The 21,176-nt window shown below is 44.6% G+C and overlaps 3 protein-coding genes across 3 annotated transcripts; 2 read left to right on the top strand and 1 right to left on the bottom strand.

Moving 5' to 3' along the window:
- Nucleotides 1-201: 201 nt before the first annotated feature.
- On the bottom strand, nucleotides 202-5,979 carry si:dkey-71l1.1 (uncharacterized protein LOC569883 homolog). The gene is made up of 10 exons (XM_060056964.1): nucleotides 5,791-5,979; nucleotides 5,007-5,206; nucleotides 4,602-4,669; nucleotides 4,296-4,388; nucleotides 3,887-3,988; nucleotides 3,370-3,475; nucleotides 2,795-2,917; nucleotides 2,168-2,244; nucleotides 1,963-2,065; nucleotides 202-1,480 (listed from the first exon to the last, which is right to left on the bottom strand). The coding sequence occupies exons 2-10, from the start codon at nucleotides 5,188-5,190 to the stop codon at nucleotides 1,341-1,343; spliced, it is 996 nt and encodes a 331-aa protein (XP_059912947.1). The 5' UTR covers nucleotides 5,191-5,206; nucleotides 5,791-5,979; the 3' UTR covers nucleotides 202-1,340.
- Nucleotides 5,980-6,168: 189 nt separating this feature from the next.
- On the top strand, nucleotides 6,169-8,965 carry fdxacb1 (ferredoxin-fold anticodon binding domain containing 1). Its single transcript, XM_060056953.1, has 5 exons — nucleotides 6,169-6,608; nucleotides 6,699-6,855; nucleotides 6,971-7,174; nucleotides 7,260-7,418; nucleotides 7,542-8,965. Exons 1-5 carry the CDS (start codon nucleotides 6,446-6,448, stop codon nucleotides 8,926-8,928), a joined length of 2,070 nt encoding a protein of 689 aa, XP_059912936.1. The 5' UTR covers nucleotides 6,169-6,445; the 3' UTR covers nucleotides 8,929-8,965.
- A 208-nt stretch (nucleotides 8,966-9,173) lies between these two features.
- alg9 (ALG9 alpha-1,2-mannosyltransferase) lies at nucleotides 9,174-21,145 on the top strand. The gene is made up of 15 exons (XM_060056954.1): nucleotides 9,174-9,409; nucleotides 10,341-10,476; nucleotides 10,799-10,933; nucleotides 11,207-11,277; nucleotides 11,664-11,752; nucleotides 12,163-12,298; nucleotides 12,696-12,783; nucleotides 12,952-13,057; nucleotides 14,739-14,861; nucleotides 15,227-15,381; nucleotides 15,601-15,730; nucleotides 16,134-16,281; nucleotides 17,603-17,732; nucleotides 18,071-18,201; nucleotides 19,960-21,145. Exons 1-15 carry the CDS (start codon nucleotides 9,270-9,272, stop codon nucleotides 20,090-20,092), a joined length of 1,851 nt encoding a protein of 616 aa, XP_059912937.1. The 5' UTR covers nucleotides 9,174-9,269; the 3' UTR covers nucleotides 20,093-21,145.
- Nucleotides 21,146-21,176: the final 31 nt, after the last annotated feature.

Raw genomic sequence — 21,176 nt, 5'->3', positions numbered from 1 at the left:
AACTTTTGTTTGTTCAAGAAGGGTAGGACAACACGAGAGGTTTCCCATGGAAACCTTAAAAGACAGAATTACTTTGGAAATTTGGAAGAATGCAATTTTTCAGTTTGAAATAATTATCCAGTGAAAGGATGTTAAAAATTATAATTTATCTATCTCTCCCCTCCTAAATACCCCTGTGGATAGTCAAAGAAAATACGACAGTTAGCAATAAATAACATCTTGATTTATTAATTTCGGACAAACAAGACAGACATGAACCAAAGTCATCTTTTCCATCCCTAACACACTGGGGATGCCCGGAGGCATGGTAGTGCAGCTTGCATACAGTTCACTGTGTCACTACGCTCATAAAAATACAGTACCTCATGATAATAATAATAATAATGATAATAATAATTATACAGTGCATGAAACCAGATAGACATCCCAATGTTAGTGAGTGCCTGTACGTATCGTCACCTCCATGGAGAACGTTCAACCGAAACCTAGCAGGAGGAATCTTTGCCCTCTTGGTGATGGACCAACCAAGGAAAGATCAGCAACTGTTGGCCACACGCTCAAAGGAAGTCACATTCTTACCTGACTGAGGAGCGTTAGTGACTGTTTATTGTTGTGAAGAAAAAAATATATATCCATGACAAATTTATGTTCTTAAACTAAAGCAACCTTCAGTACCTGAATACGTAGCAGAGATTGTGCTGGATACACATTGATATTTTGAAATGGGCACTTTAAGAAAAATATGAAGCCATATTGTATGTCTAATCTAGTGTTAGCGTTTCGAGCAGGCATTAACGCCAGGTTATAAAACTACATTTCCCACAAGTCCTTGTTGTTTACAGCTTAATAAAATCAAGCCTGGCTAGATCGATCAACCTCGTCCGTCACACACCAACACCCACGTGCTCACACACATGCACACACACACACACACACACACACACACACACACACACACACACACACACACACACACACACACACACACACACACACACACACACACACACACACACACACACACACACACACACACACGCGCGCGCGCGCGCGCGCGCGCGCGCGCGCGCGCATGTGCAATACATGTCTACAAGAGGCTGCCAGCCACACTGGACGTTGAGTACCGAGCATCCTTTCTTTATCTTGCTTGCCTCTACCTTACACAAAAACATTTTTTTTTCTCATTATTTTGTTGTTGTTGTTTTTTACAAAAAATAGGATGGACAAAACCAAAGAGTTTGGGTTACAATCCGGTCCCCATCGGTAGGAGTTTACTGCATCTTGTCCCTTGGGTGTTCAGAACTGCATGGGGCTGATGGTGGTGGTCAGGTCTAGTGGGATTAGCCCACATTGACCCCCAGTCCCACCTGCAGCTTGTCCCCTCTGTGGTTGACGAAGGCCCCCATGATGAGGGTGGCCGGCAGCGGGGTGAGGCGCTTCTCCAGCACACCTCCGATGATGCACCTGCTGTTCACCATACCTGGGGAGCGCAGGAACACGCACGCATGCACGCATGCACGCACGCGCGCACAAACACACAAACACACACACAGAAGTCACACACACGTCGCATAGACTCTGGAACAGAATGCTGATTAGTTGGTGCCAAGAATGGGTGGAGACACATTATAACTGTTCGTATTTACTGGTGCCAAAATTTGGTGCCTTCTGCTTACACAACAGTTAGTAATTTAGCAGATGCTTTTCTGCTTTTTTTTTTCCCAATCCAACCGTGCATTCAGATCCATGTTATCAATGAGCATTGAAACTTTTAGACATAGTTTCTCATGGATGACTACAAAGTGGAATGTTGTGTTGACGCTCCGGCTGGGAGTAAAAACACCCTAATGACTATACTATCCTAAAAACCAACCTAGAAAATCCACCGCCCCTATTGTCTCAGTGGTCAGAGACACTGAGACAATAGTGTCTCTCCTGTAACTCAGGGAAAGAGATCCTTACCTCTGAACACCATGTTGGCCTCAGGGAGCTCCATCCTGTACCCGAAGGAGGCGGTGGTCTCCTGGGTCCTCGTGCTGGCCTCAAACTCCACCCCGACCTGGATCTGGACCACAACATCAACAGGCACTATTGCTACAACACAGACCCAGAACACCGGTAGTTTAGTGTAGAAGAGAGTGTGTGTACTGTGTACATGGCCCCTTACCTGTTTGTTGGCGCGGTGGTAGTAGCTAGCATGGGCACCTCCCTTGCCTGCATTAAGAGTTGCCACCCAGTTTGGACCTGCAGAGAGACACCAATAAAATGTCTGTTAGAAAGAGTTTGACTTCTTAATCCAGGTATAAAATAGTGTAGTGGGCCGGCGGTTCGCAGATGAGGGGTAATGTGGTTGTTTGTGGCTGTGCACTGTGCACAGTGGCTGTGCTTTCTTTAATGCATCCATGTTTTGGAGTACGTTTTTTTGAGGTTCATTCCCTGTTTGATGACTAAAAGTAGGCTATCAGTCTTTTTGAGGAGGTTGGTATCAAAAACGTAACTGTGGTGATACAACTGTCATGTCATGTTATGACAGTCAGCAACTGATATTCACTTGCGTCGTTTAAGTCAATACTGGCTTCTAGCGCCCGCTGCAGTTGATATGAATGATCAATACGTACAACAGATAGTGATAATTATAGGGCTGTAAATGTAGTTTGCCACTATGGATGAAATGAAAGGACTGTGTGTTGAGAAATATAAATGGGCTATTTACCCTTCATAAAAACATTTGTTCAAGTTATTATTGACAATGTATGAACAGAACTGTTGTTATTGTTCTGGGCGTGGGTCTTACGGGAGTACTGTCCCGCCAGAGTGAGGATGCCCCCCTCCTCGGCCCGCCCGCGGTGGTACACCAGCTCCCCCCCGAGCACCAGCCCCGACGAGACGCTCTGCAGGAAGTGAGCTACTAGGATCACTGCACCACACACACACACACACACACACACACACACACACACACACACACACACACACACACACACACACACACACACACACACACACACACACACACACACACACACACACACATACGCATGCACGCATGCACGGCACGCACACACACACACGAAAAACACATCCACAATAATTGATAAGATATATTATGGAGCATCAAACCCAACATCAAACCAACAGGAATGGATCGGACACATAATACACAGAATACAAATAAACAATTCAAATGCTTCATCTTTGAATTATTGTATAAGGCTGTACATTGTAACTGACCATCATTTTAAATGACGTTTTTTACCCATTGGGTTCCTGGAGGTGAAATCATTATTAATTGATAGATTTCGGGACTGATTGATTGAGGCTGATTTGATCGATGGATCAATGGATCGATTGCACTGCTTCCTGGCTTACCCGACTCTCGGAGGACGTCTGGGTTGGCCACGGTAACGGCGGCGGTGAAGTCACTTCCTCTGTACTCGGTCTCAAACTGCCACGTGACAAACTGGGACTGCTGGCTCTACACCAGGACCCGGGCGGTGACAGAAGACAGGGTAACATTTAACGACCATCAGAATCACAATGTCATCTACTGCTAAGGAGCTTTACCAATGGAACTCATCTTGGTATGTTGGTGCAAAATACAACTACTAAGTATTTGATGTGAAACATAAAAAATATTAATATATATATAATAAAGTGAGCACACTTTTTATTCAATGAATTCATCAGTTCATTCATGACAAATGTTTTACAAGGAACAGTGTTGGTATAACCTGTAAACACTGCAAAGAACATTACTCAATCACTGCCACCGCTCCCAGCCCCTCCCGGTACATAGGTCCGGTATAGTGAAAGTTAACATAGCTGTAATGGAAATGTTAATAATAATATACTAATTAAATACAATGTGTATAGAGTCTATAGATACCTGGAAAACGGCCCTTGCTCTGACTCTCTCGGTCAGATGAATGAGAGAATGGGCGTTTAAACTCCCTGAAGAATCCATCTCTCCAATCAGCGCCGGGGCGTCCTGTCGCCAGGAGAACAAAACACTTTCTCCAATACAGTCTGCAGGACGCCCTTATTAGGGCATCGATGCCACTCAAAACACTCCCATGCAAACTTTCACACACCCACGGCTTTGTCAACCATGAAAGCGACCATTTAGACACTTTGTTTTTCTTTACCAGATCTCAAACCAGCCACTGACAGTTCTCTAACAGGAAGCCTGGCTCAACACCTTAACGCTGCTCCTGGACGCCTGTGAGCAGCTCTTCCATGAGCTCTAGAGACACTAGTTCATGTCCTCATGGTTCATTGAGGAGTGATGGAGGCACCTTATCTTTGCTGTACTGGTCGTCCTGCAGGTGTTCCGTGTGGAAGCGATAGTAGGATGGACTGACCGCACTGAGGTGGAATGTGTGGCTGGCCTGGGAATAGACACACATATTAACCATTATAATGTAGCTCAGGCATCATCGCTGTTAGATCGTACAGCAATACTGTTTATTACTGTATACTAGTCTTATGTATCATTATTTTGTGATGCAGCAGACGCTTTCATCCGAAGCAACTTTTTATAGACTCGTCCCAGAATCATCCAACACCCTAAACCATCTGAGGTTGTTGAGTGGGACATTTACCTTGAAGAAGCTGCTTAAAGTCTTATTGACTGTCATCTTGACACCCTCGATCTGCTGTGGGAATACATCTGGGGAAGGATGAAGGAGAAGAGGAACCTCAAATATTATAAATGTAATTGTTAAAATAACATTGAATGCAACGGGTTTTGAACCTTATTTCGAAACTCGAAGCCTAAGTCATCTATCTTTGAGTCTTCAGCATAATTCAGAATTCCTTTTTGTGTTGTATAGACAGGATCAAAAGGAACACTAATTATAATCAGTACCTCACAAACTATTATGTAAATGTGTCATATTAAATAAATGTGTATCAATACACCCCTGTAACACGTTACTGGCACGTATTAGCAGCGCGTTGGGTGATTCATGATGATGTGATGAGTGGTCGGCGGTGGTGGCATATACCCTTGCAGCTCCTGTGCAGGGAGTGGAAGCTGCCAGGGTTGGGCAGGCGGCCATCTCTCCTCTCCCAGCGCGGAGGGCGGTCCCAGTGGGCGGGGTGCGTGTCCCAACGGGAGGGAGGGGTGTCGGGGGAGAAGGGCCAGGTCCCATTGGCCGCACCAGACGATAGGGCCAGAACGCTGCCCATGTGGGCACAATACCTCCTGGCAACACAAACGCAAACAGACATGCACGCACACATATTCAAACACACTGAATCAAAAGGTCAAAATTAATTGGGATTGGCCCTCCATTGGTTGAAACTGTTAGTGTTGCCTTCTTGGATTCCTCAACCAAAAGTTTTAAGAACAAAAAAGGACAGAATTCTACTTTGGCTATTTTACTATTTACTCAAAACCCATCTACAATTATTTTTCATTAAAGATACATAGGCCTACATTAACATTGTTGGTAGGGTTTAGCCATCTTGCAAAAGGATGCTTAGAGGTAGACTGGGGAAATTAGGCTTAAAACAGCCTTACAATAATGCTATACTGCCCCCAATTTTGACATAGAAACACAAAGGTGAGTGTAAGTAACAAAAATAGGGGATGCATACAATGGTACATATTGCTTATCACACATATATACACACAGAACAAGAGTGTTACAATTAAATATGTCTAGCTTGTTTGCTTCATTGTCAATGGTTGTGTATAAAGCTGTAGCATCTCTGCTAGCTAGCATGACCTTAGCATGAAGGCAGAAGCATCATTCATTAGAATAGCAAGGAGTTATTTTTACTCACTCTGAACGTTACCACAACCGATTAAATATGCACCGGATAATATGACTTGTTAAACATTTGAAATGTCAAAAAGAGCATGAAAAAAGAGCCATAGTTAACGGGAAAACGCTATTGATGCTTGCTGAAGTGATGCTGTGAGGGGCTCTCCATCCAATCTCACCAGAAGCGATGTGCTACCAGGTAAGTGTGTCCCCCTGGAAACAAATATAATTGCCTATAATCGTCAGTCGACCAATTCTAACGACGCACTAAAACATTACAGATAATTAACCTGCTACTGTTGAATTCATAAGTTTAACAGAAATGATCTCGGAATTAATAGTTTGGTATTTTTTATGTTTGTTTGTTGAAATCATTGAAGAGCATTTGTTTCTGGTCGGGCTGGTACCCTGGTAACACAACTATGTTCAAAACATTCATGGAGGTGCATGAGAGTGATTGTAATCGACTAACAATTGACGTTTTAATGTATGCCAACTAACACTAAAAGGCTGTCCGACTTGGTAAACAAACGGTGTGATATTACATTTCCAATGATTGTTCTGTTTGGTGCAGAAAGGACAAAAAGGATGAATATTAGAGGATATATAACTTCCGCATTAACAGTCCGTCAAAAAATTAATGAAACTTAACCTATCCTACAAACGAATGCAACATGTCTGGTCATACACTGTTCGTAGGGGAAGGGAATTTTTCGTTTTCTTCAGCTCTGAGCAAACTTTCACCGGAGAACAAAATAACAGCCACTTGCCTTCAGCGGCAGGAAGACGTCAAGCATGAGGGAGCTGCTGCTAATATACAGATGATCAGGGATTCGGGTATGCTTATTAAAATGATCTATACATCTATTTGTGTATAAAAAAATGGAAGCTCTTCACAATTTATTTGGTGCGTTTCTGGTTCCTCAGGGGGGACTGTCCTTTTCGGGGTAGACTGTACGAGGCTGGAAGAATGTGCATCTCTTCAGGGTGCTGTGTTCAACCGTGTGATTTTCAATTTCCCTCATTGTGGTCGCAAAAGTGGCGTCAAGAAGAACCGGGAACTTCTTAAAAACTTCTTCCTCAGGTACGAATGGACGCTCTTTTGTTTAAATGATAGCTGAACCCAAGTGAAATAAACTCAAGTTGTGGGTGTCTGGGCATCAGATGACTGATATGTGTGGTGTCCACTGTCTATAAAGTTGTGTCAAGGTGCTGGATGAACATGGAGACATCCATGTCGCCCTATGCAACGGGCAGGGTGGGACTCCAGCTGATCAGCCAATGAGAGAGTGGCAAAATAGCTGGCAGGTCGTCTCTATGGCGGCAGACGCAGATCTCGTCCTAAGCAGTGTCCAACCGTTTAAGAGTGAGGAGGTCGACAGCTACAAGTGTACTGGATACAGGTAATCTGGTGAGGTAACCCTTGAGATGTATGGCAGTAGTTTAAGCTGTTGACTGACTGACTGATGTTTGTTTCTGTGTTGTCAGGAGCCAGGATAAAGGCTTCCATGTGGAGAATGCCTTGGTCCATGTGTTCACTCGTAGCCACCCGTACACCACCCCGGTGAGGGTGACCATGAAGGAGATAGTGGGGGACCAGAGAGTCCAGTACTATGTACCTATAGAACTCAGTGACTTTATGACAAGGTAAAGAGTAAACAGTTGTGGCCATTCTTAATGCATCAATTAAAACAAATCAGCTGATTTATGCTGTCAGATTTAGATGTATGATGATTGCGATGATTTAATAATGTTTATCCTCACCTCCAGGGATTTCCTCTGCAGTGACTCTGTCCATCCCATCAAATTGGTCCAGGACTATGTTGTGAATGGATTAGAGGAGAGATGTTGCATCACCATGGCAACCAAGCCACCTCCATTCCTCCTCAACTCTGAACAGCGGCAGACAGCATCCTTAGATGGAGACGACGTCACTGAGAGTCACTGCTACGAGATACAGCTGCTTCGCCAAGAACCTCTCACACAGAGAGTCAATGAGACTGAGCTAAGGTGTCAGTTGGCCTACTTGGACCTCAAGGAGAAACACACGGACCCAATTGAGTCATGTGTGAAGAGCGGTTCCACAACGGACACGGCCGTCCCAAACAAGAGCAAAAATGGAAGGAGCATGGAGAGACTACATGTAAACCCAACAGGTGAATACAGACCAGACAAAGCCACCCCAGATGTACACAAACCAAATGAAGACACATCAGGTGTAGAAAGACCAGATGTAGACACAGAAAAGGGGAGTGTTGGTGTTTTTTTCGTGCTTCGCCCATCACTCCTCCCTCAGATGGAGGAGATGACGGTGAGACGAGGGGAAGCAAAAGAACGAGGAGACCTGCAGACTGGTAAAGTTGTTCCAGTTGAGGAGCAGATTGACGGAAGCCACTGCCGCGAGAATACTGGTGCTTCCATTGGTCGCATGTTGGGCATCAGTGGGCTTGTTTTCCGAGATGTACCCATCAGCCCTTGGGCCCCGCCCGTCTTTCACCAGCTCCTGCTCAGGGGGCTGTTCCCAGCAGCTTGTCAGCCTATCACGTCGCTCGGGCAAACACTGGAGCGTCTGCTCTCTCCCCATGGGGTTTCCGTTGTTAAGGAAGCCGGGTGTTTGTACCTGACCGCGCAGCCTATGGGAGCAGTGGGTAGAGTGTTTGCGAGTGTTGGCAAACACGCGGAGGGGTGGGTCCAGGTCACCGTGTCCCTCAATCTGGACCTCATCGCCTCGTGCCTCTTCTCACTCCCTGATTGGCGGCTTCTCTGGACACGTGACCCGTGCTTTTCAAAGTGTTTTGACCCCTGCCTCCCCCTCCACCCACCTCTGGGAGAGCCGCAGCCGTCGATGCCGTTGTTCCGCCAACCGTCCTTGTTCTCCCGCCGCCTCAGCTTTGACGTCAGCTTCTGGAACGGGCCGTCGGCGTGGGACGACAGGAAGTTTCACGCACTGGCGAGGGAAGCCTGCCTGGGCGCGGTGGAGAAGGTGGAGCTCGTTGATTTCTTCTCCCGACAGGAACAACAGGCACTGCGGACCAGCTACTGCTACAGAGTCACTTACCACTCGCATTCCCATGCACTGTCGCACACGAAGGCCCTTGAACTGCACCGACGATTGGAGTCACTGCTCTGTTCTCATCTCCATGTCACCATCAGATAATTTACTTTATAAACTTTAAAAAATGGGTTTTAAACAACAGGTCTTTTGTTTATTCATTCAAATAGAATTTAATATTTTCAATATTTATGCAGATATTTAATAAGAATTTGTGTATTAATCCACTTGTGTACGTTTAGTGCTTTGTGCATTGTACACATTGCATATCCACATTTTTGCACAATTTCGAGGGGGTACAAGCAACAAGTTTATTTAAAAAACATCGCACACTGCCACCTGTCGGTCAACCATCGTCATAACCGTCTTGGCGGATGTGGGCCTGAGCTCAGTAATTCCTCCGATCCGTGGCGGAAGCGGACGAATTATTTGAAGCTAATGAAAACATGGCGGTGAAGGGGCTTCGTCAGCGGACCAAACGAGTCAGCAGGCAAGATGCAAATAACGTCAACGTCCCCGCAGAAGCTCGAATATCAAAAGAGGAAAAGGGCAGCGATGAGGGCAAACTATCAGAGACACGCCAAGAGTAAGTAGTCGCGAATGTAACGTCACCTCTGGCCCGACCCACTTTGCCTGATCCACCTGATAGGTGTTAGCCTACCCGGTTTAACTATCGTGCTTTTATAGCCAACACAATAACATTGGGTCATAGTTTCATTGTGTGTTTGATGGTTTAGGGTCCGTTTTGCACAGTGTTGGGTAGTGTTGCATCGACCAGACGATCTCTGTGTGTGTGTTTGTGAGTGACGGTCTTGCTGTTAAAGGTACAGTATGAGAGACTCATTCATTCGTTCTGTGATGGCGTGTCACAAACGCTGACTGCACTTGAAATAATTATCATCTGGTGGTCAATGGCTTGTTTGAATTTGGTTTTATAACAAGCACCAGTGTTCAAAAATGCCTTGTTAAACAATTGAACCAGTGGAAATGTAGCTTACGGCGTTGTCCAGTGACTGCCGTTTCTATTCATAACGTGGAAAGCGGAAGTCCATTGGAAGAGGTGTGTGTGTGTGTGTGTGTGTGTGTGTGTGTGTGTGTGTGTGTGTGTGTGTGTGTGTGTGTGTGTGTGTGTGTGTGTGTGTGTGTGTGTGTGTGTGTGTGTGTGTGTGTGTGTGTGTGTGTGTGTGTGTGTGTGTGTGTGTGTGTGTGTGTGTGTGTGTGTGTGTGCGCGTGCGTGCAGTGGCGGTTCTACGTCCAGTTGCGCCCCGGGCAAGACTTCCTACAAGCGGGGGGGGGGGGGTGGAAGGAGCAATTGTTGACGGGGGGGGGGGTTGCAAGTAGTCATACGGGAGGCCAAGAAAACAGCCTGCTCTTCAAATGTTTTCACAGGCTGTGCACCACTAATAAATACAAATTATAATGTCAACCGAGAAACCGGTAGTTATTATGACAGAAAAGATGATTGGATTTATGTTTCCTTGTGCTAATAAAAGTGTGCTTGTGTGTGTGTGCTACAGGTCGGTAGGTCGAGGAGGACAGGTGTGGGCTCCAGAAGGATCTACAGCGTTCAAATGCTTGCTGTCTGCACGCTTCTGCGCTGCCTTGCTCAGCAACATCTCTGACTGCGATGAAACCTTCAACTACTGGGAGCCTGTAAGCAGTAATGATTCATTTCCGGTGTCTCTACGCTTATTACATCATAGTCGCTTGGATTAAGTTAAACCGTTTTTTTGGCAAGATTATTCTATTATGTTTTTTTGTACAGATCAAGTTATACTGATAAGATAAATCAATTTTTTTAAGGTTTGTTTTGATAAATCTGCAACTACCTTCTCATTAATAATATATATATTATTACAGTTTTATTTTCTTGTACATTTTTCCCTTTATTATTATTATTGTTATTAAGTCCCTTTGAACGCAAGCATCTCAATGCCTCAGTAGTAAGGGATTGTGTAATCTCCATCCTGTGCAGATGCACTACCTGTTGTATGGGACAGGGATGCAGACATGGGAATACTCACCACTCTACGCCATCCGGTCGTATGCCTATCTCTGGCTGCACGCGCTCCCTGCCTGCATACACGCCCATGTACTGCAGACCAATAAGGTATTAACACTGGACATGGCACTGTCACTAATGTAGCATAGAGACATATGTTTGCACAAATGATAGATTCTTCACATATTTTATGTTTTTTTTAATTAAAAAATAAATAAAGTGTTCTTATCCACATTCATTCCTTTACTGTCCTAAATATGGTTTTAGGGAATACTGCATAGTCATGATATTTCTTCAATGTTTACAGTACAGACTTGTCTATGTCATAAATCTGTCTTTTCCCATGAATGAAGTTGTGAAAGGAAATACGTTTTGTTCCAGGTGTTGGTGTTCTACTTCGTACGATGTGTTCTTGCCTTTTGCTGCTGTGTTTGTGAACTTTACTTCTACAAGTGAGTCTGCCTTAACTCCAATTTAAACTGACCCCTATTTAACCACCATGTGAGACGCTGATTAGCCTTAAAGACGTCATTTAAAATGAGTACTGATCGAGATGCATTATGGATTGTGACGGCCCTATCCATTGGACCGTTCCAACTGGTCTGCTGTGCTGTTTATCATACTTCTGGGTGGACACCACACGTGATATCACTCTAGGTTACATTTTGAAATGGCTTTTCTGGCTGCTCAACATCAAACCTGGGGGTAAATAAGGGAAAAAAAACATTCAGTTGCTCATAGTTACTATGAATTGAATCACCAGCTGATCTCTTGCTTTGGCGCTAACCCTAGCAAGGAAGCTGATTGGCTGTTGTTTGTGTGTGTGTGTTGGACGCAGGGCGGTGTGTAAGAAGTTTGGTCTGCATGTGGGTCGCCTGATGTTGGCGTTCCTGGTGCTGAGTACCGGAATGTTCTGTTCCTCCGCAGGTTGGTTCCGGTCCGAGCCGGTTCTGTCCCTCGCACCTCTAGCATTTTCCTCCTTCTCCCTATTTGTGTTTCCAAAGTAGACCCTGGGTGCAATTACCCATGCTGGCTATATTCATTTTGTTTGAATATAATGTTATTACTAATATTCTTCGATATTCATTTATAATTGTAATGATTTTTTTAGTGTAACATTTGACTCTTCTGAACTCGCACAGGAAATATGAGAGTCTTATCGTTTGAACCTTTTTGTTTCTGTACGATGTTATTGTATTATGTCATCCAATTACATCTTATTGCAATTGCTTTATATATGTTTAGATATTCCATGACCCATAATTGTTCATTACGGCTAAGGTTACATTTGAACATGCTGAGATGACTGCATCTCTACATCTCTGCTTTCCTCCCAGCGTTCCTTCCCTCCTCCTTCTGCATGTATACCACGTTGGTTGCCATGACGGGCTGGTTCCAAGACTCAATTCCATTGGCTGTCATGGGCGTGGCAGCTGGAGCTATTGTAGGCTGGCCATTCTCCGCTCTGATTGGGTAGGACATCGAACAATCCGTCTCAGCTTTATTGATGGAACACATTTCATATACAGTGGATGCAACACAACGGTCACTGACGCTGTACATTAAAGAAAGAAACCGGTGATAATGCCATACATTTTAATCAAATCACATGCACACTGCACATGAAGGCAATGAAGAGTAAAAGCAATAAAAATTGAGTCGCTATCATTTTTAATCTAATCTGTCTATTTTAATTGCTTACCGTAGTTTGTGTAATGCAATGAATCTGGAGATACTTTGGATTTGGAATATATCTACAATATGGATTGCAAACGTTAAATTTGTTAAAATGTCATGTGGGAGAATATATCAAGGCGTGGCCATTGCGATTGTCGATCAATAATGAAGTCCTTTCTATTCTGTGCTGCAGGATCCCCATTGCCTTTGACCTGCTGGTGATGAGGAGGGAGTGGAGAAACTTCATCCTCTGGTCGGCCCTAGCGCTGTTGCTAATCCTGGTCAGGCACACACACACACACACACACACACACACACACACACACACACACACACACACACACACACACACACACACACACACACACACACGATTAATGTTGCATGGTTGTGAAAAGCTAGACACAAATAAAGTTCAGGCACTTATTCTCCTTCCTGTGTGTTCCAAGGTTCCTGTGGTGATGGTGGACTCTTTCTTCTACGGGAAGCTGGTCATCGCACCTCTGAACATTCTGCTCTACAATGTCTTCACACCGCATGGCCCTGACCTCTACGGTAACCCATAGCATGTGCTATTGTCATAGTGATGTCACTGGGTGTAACACTTACATTAGTTCGAAAACACTACTTAGGTTAGATACAAGAGAGGCCTCAGTGCTGATGGAGTACTTATTAGGGCTGTAACGATACACCAACTCACGATTCGGCTTGTATCACGATTTTTGACCCACGGTTCGATATATCCCACGATTAACAATTAACTCAATGTATCATTTAATAACAAATAATTTGGAACACTGAACATATTTGAACAGAAAGAATACTATTGAAGTATAGCAAAATGAATAAATAAATAACCAAAGATTGCAGTTGGAGGATGCTTGCAACTTGCAAAAAGCCTCAACTAGTTTTGTGGTTGAGGCTTATGTATTTGAAAATATTAATGTCAAATAAATAATAGCAATTTGAATAGTTTGGTAGCACTAACCAGCATTCCCGCTAGAAAAATCGGTGCCGGTCAAAGTGACCTGCATAGGTTTCGTTTTTCGGTCAAATATCCTATTATCGCTTCTTATTAGGCTGTGTAGCTTAAATAATGACATAATCAGGCCGTATAGAATGCAACATGTTTAATAGCCTAACCTTCAAATAGATGGGAAAAAACATGACCGTCTGATTCGTAATAACGAGGCATAGTGTTACGAGTAGCGTATGTGTGTGCGCGAGAATGGCTGTGTGTGTGGGAGTGACGTCAATGAGTGAGTTGACGAGCGAGGAGAGCGAGCGGGTGTGTGTGTGTGTGTGTGTGTGTGTGTGTGTGTGTGTGTGTGTGTGTGTGTGTGTGTGTGTGTGTGTGTGTGTGTGTCTAGTGAAGAAACAAACGAGTCCGGTAGAATAAAGTACCCAGCCTGTCAATAATCGGTGACCGCTTCATTCCGACCTATAAGCAGACCAACTGCCGGTAAAAGCACAAAAAACACTAGAGACAGGATCACACAGGCTATTTTTGCGCGCTTGGTCCACTCTGGATAAATGTCGTTCATATCGCATATGAGGACTTCGCAGAGCCCTGAACTGTGGTTCAGGGCTCTACAAATAAACATGAGTTGAGTCATAGAGTTCAAGTCCAGCACCTCAATGAAGAGTTTTTGTTTCCATAATTTATTTTACCCAGAGTCTTCTTTAGCAGTACCCTCATAAATACCAATGTCATTCAAATACATCTTTCACAAGGCATCTGGATATTTGTGACACATTTTGACAGGCTGGAAAGTCCATTTGAGCAACCACGGATCAATTAATGATCTTTGTACTGTGGTCTGAACCTCGGCCAGTGTTGACACAAGCAGAATCAGAAATTTCCCGCATTTGACGAGAGAGCAAGACACGTAAACACCGCTTTGTTGTTCTTTCGAATGTCATGAGGGACAGGAAAGCCTAGTGGTTATGGTGTTTGGCTCCCAGCTGCAATCAGAAATGCATGAAGCATAGCCAGCACCAACTATCGGTAATGGTTCTAGGTGTTCCTCCAACTGAGGCACATTACTAGGCCCCAGTGACGTATCTCGGCCCTTTTGAGTTGCTTTCAAAGTTCAAGCATGGCGAACAGGGCAGTCATTTCCCCCCTAGTCATGTACACTGCCTTCAGAGCAGCTACATGGGGCCCTATCAAACCGGGGAGCACCTCGACCCGATGCAGACCTCGTAAAGTGGTATTTTTATGCTCTGGTTCCAGGGACAGAGCCCTGGTCCTTCTACTTCATCAACGGCTTCCTGAACTTCAACCTGGTGTTTGCGCTGGCCCTGCTGTCCCTGCCTCTCAGCGCTCTGATGGAGACCCTGCTGCACCGCTTCAACGGTGAGGACGCCCCTACTGCCCTCCCCTTCTCGCTTTCAGACCACTTTCCATATTGTCCACGCCACCGCCTCACACCTGGACCAGGGTCCTTATGGGTCCCAGCCAGGGTCATAGGAAATGTAATTGATGTGTATCATATGGCAGCATTGTCTCTAGGTCTCAGGTGTTTTGACTCAGTCACTGCAGTCACCATAGCTTGTGATGTCCGTTGAGTTTTAATGTAGCATATAAATAGTGTGTGTGCCTTCATGTATGTGTGCCTGTATAATTTATTAAAGTCCTTTGTAATCCTTTGTATTTATGAGTATGGTTTATTCAAATGTGTGTGTGTGTGTGTGTGTGTGTGTGTGTGTGTGTGTGTGCAGTACAGAACCTGGGCCGCCCGTACTGGCTGACCCTGTCCCCCATGTACCTGTGGATGTTGGTGTTCTTCACACGGCCTCACAAGGAGGAGCGCTTCCTCTTCCCCATCTACCCCCTCATCTGTCTCAGTGCCGCCGTGGCCATGTCCTCTCTCCAGGTATGCCCTCTCTCCCAAGCTACCGCACCAAAAGCCTCGCCAACGCTGCATCCTGTTAACTCTGCTGCCTCTCAAAGTTGTTTTTTCACAACCCATCCCTCAACATTTCCCTTGACTCTGCTGGTTGACCGTAAAAAAAAGTGCACAGCACAAAAGTGCTTTCAACAATCGAAATTCAAGTCTTCGTTGGGTCACTCCAGTGTTCTTCTCTCCCCACAGAAATGCTACCACTTCCTGTTCCAGCGGTACCGCCTGGAGCACTACACAGTGTCCTCTAACTGGCTGGCCCTCGGCTCCCTACTGGTGTTCACCGTCCTGTCGCTGTCCCGCTCTGTGGCACTCTTCAGAGGTAATGATGAACACATCTTGCTCCAGGGCGGCTACAGGTGAGCCTTCGGACATTTGGGGATGGAGGGAGGGACCCTTCGGCTGGGAGTTGGACGCCCTGCCCTGACCAGACACTGGGGATGTGATCAGTGCATATGAATGCACTGTAAATGGCTCAGGATTAAACGCCTATCACTATATAGTGCCACCTGACGCCCGTTGGGCGGAGCCTTTCGATGGAGCCGTCGGCTTCAACCATACGGACATAGTGAAAGTTCAATGCTCAGATGCAGATACAGAGAAAAATGAAAATAATGTGAAGCAGCAACATCAATAGTACCATTGAGTTAGTATAAATGTTATGAGTATAACTTAACAATTTGTGTGTGTGTGTGTGTGTTTGAATTGTGTGTGTTTGTGCGCAGGATACCACGCGCCTCTGGACCTGTACCCCGAGTTCCACCGCATCGCCAGGGACCCCAGCCTGCACAGCGTGCCGGACGGCAGGCCTGTGACGGTGTGCGTGGGGAAGGAGTGGCACCGATACCCCAGCAGCTTCCTGCTCCCCCACAGGTCAGTGGTAGCATGTCCCGCTCCTCAGAGATGAGATAGGAGGTAGCCGATGACATAGAAGATGGGAGATAGGATAGGACATGGGAGATGGTAGACTGGGTAGACCCGCCCATTCTGCCGGCGATTTGACGTCGCCCTGCACATGGGTCTGGAGAAGAGCAATACATTTCTTTCTGCTTCCGATACGTTTTTGTGGGAGCCAATCACCAAGCTGGCTTTTCCCCCTGGCGCGCTATTGGCTGGTTTAACCCAATGACGACAGGGAAGCGACGGCATACAGCCAATTGCGTACAGAGTCATTTGAAGTGGGCCCGTTGATCACGCCTCTTGTGCTGAAGAAAATGACGGCAGCTTCCCCAGACCAACGTGTAATCTACGATTGAGCTTGGTCTGGCAATAGCCAGGGGACATGGGAGATGACATAGAAGATAGGAGATGAGATTGGAGATAGAAGAAGACATAGGAGATAGGAGATGAAATTGGAGATAGGAGATCAGAGATAGGATATGGTTGGAGATGAGATATAAGATATATTTGTGTTATATGCCCACAGTAAAAGTCTCCGTCAAATAAACTACAAAATTAATTATATTCAAAATATATGAATATATTATATTCCAATCAGGTCAAATGGTTTCATGTAAAACAGGATGTTAGAAAAGTGTGTATACCATATATCTTCTATAGTAGTGTTTCCCAAACTTAACTTTAACTTTAAATTATCACCCATCGCGACCCAATTCACAATAGGCCTTATCTATAAAATCGTGAGAAGAACAAATGTATGCATAAATTAACATTCCTGAACATTTTTACTGCCAATTCCGCATCGCCTTATATATGAACCTAAACCAGCCATTTCGAAGAGATAAATCACAACTTTGTTTTATGCACTTGTTATTGAAAACATAATACACGTATTAAATACTCGGCCCTAAGTGAGACCAAATAAATGCATTTAGGCAGAGTTCAAATCTCCGTGTTTAGGCTATCTCATTGTTTGTTATTTCCTCTCAGAATGTACATTAGCCTTTCAACTAGATACAATGTTATAAGTAAAATTATCAGAACAAAACAAACATTCAGTACTATCAAAAACATGCTTCTTGTTGAAGTCTTTGGGAAAGACTGTTCTATAGTATGTAATAGGTCTACCTTTCAAGATTTTATTGGATAGGCCGCACCCTAATCAAAGTAAAATAATCAATATTAAACAAAGTAATCATTTTATGTTTGACTGGACGGACTAGGAAGTGACTTGACAGGGTAGGATGTACATTTCTGTGGATGCTATCTCCAACTCACTATTCTCCATCTCCAGCTGGCAGCTCCAATTCATCCAATCAGAGTTTAAAGGACAACTTCCTCAGCCGTACGCGGCCGGCCCAACGGCGACTCAGACTATTCCGGCCAATATGAACGACCAGAACTTAGAAGAACCAACCAGATATGTAAGTCAATCAGGAGCTGCGACCAATCAGGAGCTACTTCAAAATTAAATTCAGGCATTGGATTAATGATGGTTTCGTTGGGTTTAATTCTGATGAAAGATATGATTTTGATATATGTTTGGTTAGGTGTGAGTGTGATTAGTCGTTACAAGACATTTTGAAAATCGGCCTCTTCTGACATCGAAAGTGGGCGTGTCCACCTAGATGTATGACGGATAGATGAGCAACGTTTGCTACAGTCCACTGGGGAGGCTGGTAGACTGATCTATCCAGTCTATCAAAGGTTTTAAAGATTAAAACCTCTTTAAATCTTTGTGTCGTACTCTACTGTGTCCCAGGTGGATTTGCGGCAGTGTCATTACCTGGTGGACCTGGACCGCCATAACGAAACGCCCCTAGAACCACGCTACTCTGCCAACAAGGAGGAGTGGACCGTCATCGCCTTCAAGCCATTCCTAGACGCTTCCAGGTATTATAATATATGTACACATAGATACGTAAAATAAGGCCTGGTAGTAGGTTACGTTTTTTTCCGGTAGGCTTCAGATCAGCTGACGTCGCTTAGCAGCCGAATATGCTGGGGTTGATAAGTTACCGGACTACTTGTGGAGTGCTACAAAAGACGTGAATCAGAGGCAAAAAATCCACTTTCCTTGACAGCTGTCAATTATGCTTAGCAATGGTCAATTATGAAAAATATTTGACCGCCGAACGTTGAAGTGAATGGAGCATTCTACAGCATAAAGAAGAGCCGTGTAATAAATACAGATAACATGCTATTACCATTTACACTATTTTCGGTTTGATCCATAGTGAATTCCGATCCAGGGTTTAGTAGCAGGTAATGGGGTCAGTAGCACACACTAGCCTCTACAACAGGGCTCGGCCATTACATTTGGTTTCGGGTTAAGAGCCTTAAGATGGCAGTCCACAATGTTGATGGAAGCAGAAAACCGTTAAACTTTTTTTATTACACTCTTAGTTTGGTTTTTATTTCAATATGATTTTATGGTTAAGTCCAAACCACACTGCCTAGCTGGGATAGACCTTTTTAATGAATTGCTGCATCCCAAGAACTACAACCACGATTCAGGCTCTGTGTGCGGCTTTGCTGCGTTAAAGCGATAGGATTCAGCTGATATGAGGTGATGAGATGCTCCTGGCGAAACAGCGGTGTGCTCTGTAAAATTAGTGTGTTGAATTATTAAACCGATTAATTAAACCTGCCCCTGATACCCTACAACTCATCTGTACTCTCAGCCTAATGAAAAACCTAATGAATATACTCCAAACGATTGAGTTCCTTTAGCCACAAGCGAGTGGATTAACAAGACCGCATTCAGAATTTATTTTGTAATCGCATTTCATTTTAATTTGATGCTCGAGTTTCTCAAACTATGCTCTCTTTTCATCAAAGTATTGCGTTTGACGATCTAAAGTAAAACTGAAATCGCATCTGTTACAAACTTTATGGCTATATAGCCATGTTACCGGTTAGCATGTCTTGGTGGCAAGGGGGGTGTGGGAGGGTTTGTGGCTGATGGCTGGTTGAAACAGCCTCACCTGGCCCGAGTCAGAATGATTGGACACTGAGGCTGGGGGAGGCTTCACACCTGTTGTGCATTGAGAAATCAATGTGCACAGGTTAAGGCCACGTTTATACGTAGCAGGGTATTTATAGAAACGAATATTTCCCCCCCTCCGTTTTCAAAAATAACATTGTCCATACAACATTGTTTCCAAAAAAGTTGTCGTTTACATCAAAACGCATAAATACGCCGTTGAGCGCCATTATAACTATGCCAAACCTATGGGCGGCAGTGTAGGGAGAAGGATAAAGCCATGAAAGCCAATCAGAATCCTCAGGATCAACAACAACGAATAACACGAGCGTCTTCCTGTAGCAAACAAACTGTAAACATAGGGCGCTCATATGACGTTAAGCATTTCCTGGCACATAATGTGACGCTTCAGAACCTAAAACCCCGTTTCCCCCCGTTGACACGACAACACATAACCGGCGTTTTCAGAACTCTCCACTTTGGCCGGAGTTTTTAGAAATCATCGTTTTCTGTGATAAAAACAGTGTTTTCGTGTAAATGAGAGGCCAAACCGCGTGGAAATATCTGCGTTTTCCCTTCGTGTAAACGGGGCCTAAACCAGCCATCACCACGAACATCGCTAGCGTGCTACATTAACGCTGCCTGTGTTGTCGTCTTTTTTGCAGGTCGTCTCCTGTGTTCCGAGCGTTTTTCGTGCCGTTGCTCTCCGAACAGCACACCAGCTACATTAACTATGTCATTCTGAAACCACGCCGACAGAAATCACCACCTCGACGACGGCATCACGCCGGACGCTAAAGGCTGGACGCACACCTCGCAAAAACACCTGCTCCTCCTGTCTGACGGCTGCTCGTTTTGTTGTCGTTTTTTTCCGACCCCAACTCTCGTCCGATACCTGTGATGAAGTTGAGCGTGCCACTGTCTGTCCGTGTCATGAAGTCGGTTGAGTATCAAACCTTTAAGAACACGTGTTTCAGTGTGTTTCCTTATAAGAATAAGGGCGGAACCTACATCTGGTTCTCTTATCGACAGCATTAAAGGATCAACAGTGACAGTGAATATCCCCCTGCTCCGAGCGGTCCATCTAGTGATCTTCAAATGAGATCCTTCAAGGAGAGCAGCCCAGGTTGCCTGAAAGCATTGTTGAAATCGAATCGCATACATCATCATAACGAGAGCATCCCGTCCATGATTGGGTAAAGGCAATGCATCCTCATGATTCATTTGAAAACCAAAATATGCTTCTGGTTGAGGCGAAGAGCATCAGGTGATACCTGCCACAATCTTAACAAGCATAGAATTTGCTGACCAAAGAAACGGGCGGTTTTATTTTGGGTTACAAGGTGCTTTTTGGAAGTCTCTATGGCACAAGCAGAGCGGGTCATTCTAGATAGATATGAGAGCAGGGACATTGACGTCGCTATAGGTCCTTTCATTGGAGACGTTAGCAATGCGAGAGGTCTAGAGAGCATCGCCAACTTTGTGCTTTATGGCTTGTGATTGTGTCAGTACCACGTGAGAGAGGTCCATCGACCTCAACTTGAAGGATTTTATGTTCAATTAATTATTTTTCCCTGGGTGCATGTGTTCGAATGTCTAAGATTTAATATTTCACTCCCAGTTTCGCCATTGGCCACACCTTTCAACTTGATCTTTTTGGGTCTCTTTTCAAGACAATACTGACAAAGTGGCAGAGACAAACAATTGTTTTTGTTATGTGTAAGTTTACCACATCAGTTCGCTCCATTGCATCAGACTGGTAAATTGTGTGTAAGTGACAGTGAGTGAATCATTTAACATAGAGACGGTATTGGAATGAGTGTAGGATGTGAATAAATTGTGTTCTTTTAATTGTCATTTCATGATTTCCCCAACACACACA

Source organism: Gadus macrocephalus, chromosome 7 (assembly GCF_031168955.1).
Source record: "Gadus macrocephalus chromosome 7, ASM3116895v1".
In the NCBI taxonomy this organism is placed as follows: Eukaryota; Metazoa; Chordata; class Actinopteri; order Gadiformes; family Gadidae; genus Gadus; species Gadus macrocephalus.
The sequence above is the reverse complement of the archived record's forward strand: the minus strand, read 5'-3'. Positions and strand labels throughout refer to the sequence as shown.